Source organism: Solenopsis invicta, chromosome 12 (genome assembly GCF_016802725.1).
Source record: "Solenopsis invicta isolate M01_SB chromosome 12, UNIL_Sinv_3.0, whole genome shotgun sequence".
In the NCBI taxonomy this organism is placed as follows: domain Eukaryota; kingdom Metazoa; phylum Arthropoda; class Insecta; order Hymenoptera; family Formicidae; genus Solenopsis; species Solenopsis invicta.
Genome location: NC_052675.1, coordinates 2,445,422 through 2,453,969, shown reverse-complemented (window position 1 = coordinate 2,453,969; position 8,548 = coordinate 2,445,422). Strand labels below are relative to the sequence as shown.

The 8,548-nt window shown below is 38.0% G+C and overlaps 1 protein-coding gene across 1 annotated transcript; it reads left to right on the top strand.

The window, feature by feature from the left end:
- The first annotated feature begins 991 nt into the window (after nt 1-991).
- Nucleotides 992-5,884, top strand: LOC105204988. Its single transcript, XM_039455940.1, has one exon. It carries the CDS (start codon nt 1,028-1,030, stop codon nt 4,862-4,864), a length of 3,837 nt encoding a protein of 1,278 aa, XP_039311874.1. The 5' UTR covers nt 992-1,027; the 3' UTR covers nt 4,865-5,884.
- Nucleotides 5,885-8,548: the final 2,664 nt, after the last annotated feature.

Below are 8,548 nucleotides of genomic sequence, written 5' to 3'. Positions count from 1 at the left end.
CAGAATCGAGAACATCGTGAACGTTGGGAGCACGTCGGATCCCGGCACGTCGAGTAACGGATCACAGAGCGCTGTCGCGGATTCCATAACCACCGCGAAAAAACGGCGAATCAAACTACCCGAGGCGCCGCTGCCTACCTTCGACGGCAAATTTGAAGGTTGGCTATCGTTTAAAAATGCCTTTCGTAGCATGATCGGCGATCAGAACGATCTAACAGACATTGACAAATTACATTATTTAAGATCGGCGTTAAGGGGAGAAGCTGCAAATAAAATAAAAATTCTTGAGATAGACGGAATAAGTTACGCGAAAGCATGGGAGTTATTAGAACGCTCTTATGAAGTTAAACGAATTCTAGTTCAGCGGCACATTTCGTGCATCGTAAACTTACCGGTATTAGATAAGGAAACCACCGCCGGCTTGACTAAATTGGCAGATGAAACTCAACAACATCTCGCTTCGTTATCCGCGTTAGGAGCATCGGTCGGATCCGATGTGATCGTCTACCTACTTGAAAGCAAACTGCCGAAAAATACGTTAAATAAGTGGGAGGCGACTTTAGACAGAGAGGAACTTCCGAATTTAGACCAATTGTACGAGTTCATATACAAAACCGCGGTCTGTGCATCGAGACGCGAGAAGACAAAGACATACGATTCAGATAAAACTATCGGCGAGCCCGCGGCAAAAAGAAAGCGAATGCACCCGGCGAATCGAATTTTTGTAACAAACGCGTCGCGTAATTGCGTGACATGCAAAACTAAGCGACATCCGCTTTATTTATGCGATGAATTCAAGCAATTACCTGTGCCAAAGCGTATAGAAACGGTAAAACGCGCAAAATTATGTTACAACTGTTTACGTTCCCACCGCGAAAGCCCGTGCAAATTTTCTAATTGCACAATTTGTCAAAAACGGCACAATACGCTGTTGCATCTTGACAATTTCTCGAAACCGATCAAAGCGACTGCATCAAATACCGAGGAGTCCGGCACTAAGACCGAATGACTAACCGACAATCGAACAATGAATTTCGCGACCTTACACGTTTCTACACCACAATTAATGACGAGCGCATTAATTTACATTCAAGGCGATAATCACAAGCAAATCAAATGTCGTGCACTCTTGGATACTTGCGCCACTGCTAATTTTATTACGGAATCGATGGTAAATCGTTTAAAATTGCCTGTGACGATGCAATCGTTATCAATTAGCGCAATTAATGGCACAAGCACTGAGTCGAAAGGCATAGTGCATATCACAATACAATCCATACACGACGATTTTACAAAAAGTCTGACGTGTTTAACAATTCCGTCGATTACCGATTTCGTTCCATCCGAAACATTCCCACGTAACTCAGTTAAAATACCGCGAAATATCAGACTCGCAGATCCAGACTTCCATTTACCGCAGCCGGTCGACTTATTAATCGGTTCCGGAGCGACGCTTTCCTTGTTCGCAGTCGGTCAAATAAGTTTATCAAACGAAAAACACGATCTTTACATACAAAAGACGCGACTCGGATGGGTAATCGCCGGGAATGCGACATCACAAAGACCAGCAAATCCAATATGTCATTTAACGCGTTTAGAAGAATTAATCTCTAAATTTTGGAAAATCGAAGAGGTCGCGACAAATAAATCACTTTCCCCAGAGGAAATCGCATGTGAAGAACATTATCAAAGAACAGTATCGCGTAACGAAGACGGTCGATACATAGTTCGCTTACCGTTTCGAAAAATTAACGCCCGTCTCGGCGATTCCCGAGTCATCGCGCTTAAACGTTTATCGGCATTGGAACGCAAACTTAACGCGAACAGTACATTAAAAATCGAGTATACTAAAGTAATAGACGAATATATAAATCTAAACCACATGTCCGAAATCGAGGAACCTGAAGATGACGGTTATTATATGCCTCATCACTCGGTAATTAAAGAATCAAGCAATACTACGAGAGTGCGAGTAGTGTTCGACGCATCGGCAAAGACAAGTAACGGTACATCTTTAAACGATACGCTGATGGTAGGCCCGACCGTACAAGACAAGTTAATTTCGCATTTACTTCGCTTCCGTTCTTACAATTACGTCTTAACAGCAGACATCGAAAAGATGTACAGACAAATACTCGTACACGACGAAGATCGACGCTATCAGCGCATATTATGGCGCAAAAACGGGAAAATAAAAACGTTCCAATTAAATACGCTCACTTTCGGGATTGCATCTTCGCCGTTCCTGGCAATTCGAACCATCCAAAAACTAGCAGACGACGAACGATCGTCATATCCGCGAGCAGCCGAAGTAATCGAGTCACATTTATACGTAGATGATCTATTAACCGGCACTGAGACAATAGACGAGGCTCGAAAATTACGAGACGATATAATATCATTACTAGCTCTCGGCGGGTTTAGTATAAGACAGTGGGCGTCCAACGACAAACGCGTAATTAATGATTTACCGATGAACGCGTTACACGAGAATTTCGCGTTAAATACAGATCGCGCTCTAAAAACATTGGGCGTATCGTGGAATACACGCGATGACGGAATATATTACTCGACGAATCCGATTAAAAATATCGGAAAAATTACCAAAAGAAGTATATTATCCGAAATCGCGAAGATATTTGATCCTTTAGGATTATTAGGCCCGATTATTCTATACATTAAGAAAATAATGCAAGACGTGTGGCGGTGTGGTCTACAGTGGGACGAGTCTGTGCCACAAAACATATATACCGAATGGTTAGAGTTTATAAAACAATGGGAAGCAATGAGTCGAGTTTCCTTCCCGCGTAAACTGCTAATTGAAAATTGTCAAGACGTACAATTGCACGGATTTTGTGACGCGAGCAATGTAGGCTACGGTGCATGCATATACGTGCGTTCGACGGGAGAATGCGGAGACACAATAGTTAGACTACTGTGCGCAAAATCGCGAGTAGCACCATTAAAAACAGTCACTATACCACGGCTTGAGTTGTGCGGCGCATTAATAGTAGCGCAATTATACAAAGAAATAAAAGACGTGCTAGATTTTCCCATAAACAAAATCGTTTTTTGGTCGGACTCGACTATAGTATTGCATTGGTTAAACACATCGTCGTACTTATTAAAGACGTACGTCGCGAATCGCGTAGAAAGCATTCAGGAAATCACCGGATCACATGAATGGCGACATGTCAGAACTGCAGATAACCCCGCGGACGCAATTTCGAGAGGACAATTACCACGAGCGTTTACCCAGAATAAGGTGTGGTCGTCCGGGCCTTCGTGGTTGGTCGAGGAGGAAGACAAATGGCCAAAACAAGATCCCCAAATAATTGAAATACCAGAACTAAAAAAGAATGTATGTCTAATAACCGAGGCACACGATTTCGGATTCGGATTAATTAATAAACATGCCTCCTATTACAAATTGCGTAAAATTGTCGCGTACTGCCGTCGTTTCCGGCCCCGTAATGAATACTCCGGTCCATTACACGCGAAGGAGCTAGACGAAGCCGAAATTCGAGTATTAAGGTGGCTACAGGCTAGCCGTTTCGCCGACGAGATCGCGAAATTAAAAAAGAACAATTTGAGTCACACAAATAAAATCGCGAAGTTGAACCCATTTTTGGACGAAAACGGAGTAATCAGAGTCGGAGGACGGCTACAAGCCTCGAATATGTCTTTCGCGCAAAAACATCAGATTTTGCTTCCTAGCCGGCATAGCTTAACTGATAGTATTATTCGCGAAACACACGAAAGACATTATCATCCCGGTATAGTAACTACATTACACCTCGTTCGTCAAAAATTTTGGTTACTCGATGGCAGGAATCAAGTACGGAAAATTATACGCTCCTGCGCGCGTTGTTTCCGATTCAATGCCCAAGTAGTCGAGCACAAAATGGGAAATCTCCCAATCGCACGCGTACAGGAAGCAATACCGTTCACTAACACCGGTATTGATTTCTGTGGGCCGTTTTACATTAAGGAAAGAAAGTATAGAAATCGAACGCGAATCAAGGTATACATCTGCATATTCGTGTGCATGTCAATCAAGGCGGTGCATCTCGAACTCGTGAGCGATTTGTCGTCCGAGGGTTTTATTGCAGCGTTGCGACGATTTATTGCAAGGCGCGGAATGCCAGCGCATATTCACTCCGATAACGGCAGCAATTTCGTGGGCGCGAATAACCAACTCAAGGAACTGTATGCGTTGTTCAATTCTGAACAACATCAGACCGTTCTAAATAAATTCATAAGCGATCATAAAATTACATGGCACTTTATACCTCCCGCCGCTCCACATTTCGGTGGAATTTGGGAGTCGATGGTTAAACTTTTCAAACACCACTTCAAACGAGTGGTAGGAGATTCGTTATTCACATTTGAACAATTGAATACATTTATTACTGAAGTCGAAGGCATTCTTAACTCACGGCCGATCACATCTCTATCATCAGATCCGAATGACTTGCTTGTGTTAACCCCCGCTCATTACTTAATCGGCAAACCGTTGACGACCCTTCCGGAGGGCGATTTGTCATGTGTTCCAGTTAACCGGCTATCTGTTTGGCAACACATCTCGAAGATCCGACAGGACTTCTGGGCTCGATGGAACCTGGAGTATTTAAATGAACTCCAAATCCGGAACAAATGGACGAAAGATGGACCCAAGCTCGAAGCGGGGAGTATTGTCTGCATAAAGGACAAAAATCTGCCCTGTAATCAATGGATGCTAGGCAGAATCGTAGAAACACATCCGGGCGCAGACGGAATAGTACGAGCCGCCTCCATAAAAACTGCAACCGGCATCATCAAGCGAGCGGCAAGGGCCTTATGTCCACTTCCCATCGAGCGATAGCCATGTAATGATTTGCGTAAATACATGATCAAACACAATATGCGAAAAACCACTGTAAGCGTTATCACGGATCGACTCAGGACGTCAGCCCCTTGACATTGTCGTGAAAACAATTGTAAACCGATCCCAAGATTATAACCATTCGATTTATAAACTCATCATTTGAATGTACAAATAACATTGATTACATTATGCGAATAGTTGATCGGCTCACCCTCTCAACGGGGGGAGTATGTTATGTACACACACACACACCAATGTCGTGCACGACCCACACTTACACAGTTCGATAATGTCAAAATGACCATTCATAGCTATGAATCATATTATATATTTCACTTTCTAAAAAACGAACGATATAATTCATAGCCGAGGAGATAACGGGCGAGTTTCGGACAATTGCCGAATGTTTGTACACATGCATTCCTTGAAAGGCGATAAAGGGTCCGACGCCGCGGCGTCGGACTCTTAAACCATAAAACGATGACCCGGAAACGGCTATTGTCGCGTTCGTCATCCTAGGTGCGGCGATCGTTGTCTTAGTTGTTCACAGCTCATTCGTCAAACTAAAAACTGGTCGGTTTCGATTTGTTATCCTGGACGTACGCCTACCCGACCTGAGTGCCAATCAGGACGAAGGGTCGGGAATCAGAAGTTATAAGAACGGCGTGCCCAAGGATGAGGGATCGATTCCATCAGATTACGAAACGCGCAACAGAAATCGCTCGAACGTGTCAAGTCCGAGCCTAGCAGTGTCCGAACGGTCCGATCTTCCTCGACTAAGAATATCTAAGCGAGTTCGCGACTCGGGACAGCTACCCCTAGGCGTCGTCTCTTTAGACTCAGGGCCGCTGCTTCCCTGAGGCGTTTGTCGCGACGAAGCGTGTCATCTCACGCACATACAAAATATCACGTCACACGTGAACATTGATTATCATGCGAGTGGATTGAACCTTTGTTACTTCTCAAAAAATAAATTCATAAACGAAAGACGAAACTCAGTGAGTGAATTTTAAGTGATTCCCCACACTACAGAAACAATCACAATTCCTAAAGATATTTAAGTATAACTTACCTACAAACAAAGTAAAATTGAAACATTTTAACAAATTAATAAATATTCAAAGTAATTGTGAATTCTTATTAACGCCTAAATTAAGCATAAATGATACACATACCAATAACTTTAATAAAATGAAAGTCAACAAGGCAAAAAATTACTTACATTCTAACGATGTAAGTAATTCATTTGAACTGTTAATAGATAAAAATAAAAATCTAGAGTATATTATAACTGCGTGATTCATAAAGATTGTTTCTAAATAGTTTACTTTCATGACTTCAAGACATTATAGAGTTGCACTTGGTATAAAAAATAAAAGTATATATGACAAGAATATAGTTTATATATGAAATTATTAATATTTTTACTCGATTAAAAATAGGTAATGGTAAATTTAAACTAGTATAACGAAGTATTATGATAATTACAAAATCAGTAATTGAGTTAACTACATATTTCATAACGGAAAAAAATTTTAAACTTGTCTTAATGTCTCGTTTTACACAAGATAGCATGGAATATTTTTTTTTCCAAAATATGACAAAAAAATGTAATATGTACTCCACTTCAGTTCTCAAATAATCTGAAACTAATGTCCGTTGCAATATGTGTGTACATGAGAAGTATAGATAATAGCAATTATGATAATGATGACAGAGATTATTTGATCGGATTTATTGAATATTTGCCGGAAATAAAACCAAAGAAGAAATGTAAAGCTGATTTAAATAGTAATATTGTAATCAATAGTGACAAAATTTCACGTTTTAACAAAAACTCAGTATCAATGTTGTCACATATTAAATTAAACAGTTTATACAATATAATATTGCAATATATACATAATAAAATCAATTACAAATATATGCAAAATATGTAGAAGAGAAGAGGGTAATATGGCACCCATTTTCATTTTATTAAATCATTTTGTTTATAATTAATATTTTCTATTGAAACTTGAACAATTACATTCGTCAAAGTGTTGTTTAACAGATTCTAGGCTCAAAGTAATGAGATATTTATTATTTAGGACGTAATTTATAAAAATCTAATGCTCTGCATAATTGGTGGCAGAAAAAAAGTGATTGTAATATGGCTATCTATAAGAATAATTTAAAAAAGTTAGTTTAGTTTAGAAGAAACACAGTATCTTGTTACAAAATTATGTATTTTTAATTTTCCATTGTTTAGAATTTTCGTAATATAGAATTTTCTTGCGTTCAGTAACTTTAAAAACACCATTAGAAATTTAGTTAGAAATATCATTTTATCCCTGTTTAACATTAAACAACAAGCATAAAATAATGTTTTTAATGTTTCTAAACATCGCTCTCTAGAATGACGATCGATTTATCGAAGAAATATTTCAATATAAAAATTTTGCTTAAAAGGCCATAATAAAATTCCATGTTATTGTTTTAACTTTGTACTCAAACTGTGTATAGCAGCAAACTCAAAATGTGTATAGCTGAATAAAAAGCTAAATAATAAAAAAAACACTCAAGTGTATGTACATTCGTGTGATAATACACTCAAGTTTAAGAATAACGAGAAAGTATGTGTAATTAAAGGTTAAAGGTGAACCTTGAAAAAGTTTAGAAGTGCTCAAAAATAAAAATGCCTTATAACAATTGTCACTTATTATGTATTGTCATATTAACATCACTAAAAAACGGCGGGCTACTAAATGAATAACTCCATAAGCAATTGTTAGAATACGTCATCTAATAACGGAGATAATAGGGGTAACCATATTGTCGACAGTAGCCATAATACTTTCTTCTTCTCTAATAATTGCTTATCAGTAGGATCGAAAACTGCATTACCATGTTCATTTATAAAATTAGTACGAATCAAATGTTATACAAATAATAGTTTATTTTTTGTTAATGTTGAAACATTCAAAATATTTGTTCAGTTTTAACATATATTTTGTCGCTATTCCAAATATTTTAATAAGATACTAAATGTTAACCAAAAGTTATTTTTTATTTCAAATTTTAATGAAATTAAAGCGAATCATATCCTTGATTGTCACACAATGTTTACAAAAATTATAAAACGATTTACAGTATACAAATTAAAAATATTTAATAGAAAAGATGTTGTAAAATGTAAAAAATGGGATAGCAAATCGATGGTTATTTACAATAATTAATAATATAAGTTTTTCTCTCATAAAGGAATAAAGAATTTTATTTATTTCTCATGTTTTACGCACCAAAGAATCGTTTGCTCACTTTTGTAATTTTAACTCCGTTTCAATTTAAGAAAGTAATAAAGATGTTAAACAATTTTTGTCGTATGCATTACTTCGTAATATAAAAAATCTATTTGTTAATCTTTACAATATTTAGTTTTAATTATGTTGTTGAAATTTTGGAAGAAACATATAGGTATTTAAATACAGGCAGGCATCGTTTAAAGAAGTCGGACCAATCAAAAGTGGTTTCCTTATGTCGCGACTCTTATTAGAGGATCTCTGTTGGAAACGTAGAGGAGAAGAAGATAATACGGCACCTATTTCTATTTTAATGAATAACTTTGTTTATAATTAATATTTTCTATTGAAACTTGAACGATTATATTCATCAAAGTTTTGTTTCACAGATTCTAGACTC

Coding starts and splice junctions, on each gene's coding strand:
- LOC105204988 (XM_039455940.1), top strand. CDS start 1,028: ATGAATTTCGCGACCTTACACGTTTCTACACCACAATTAATGACGAGC.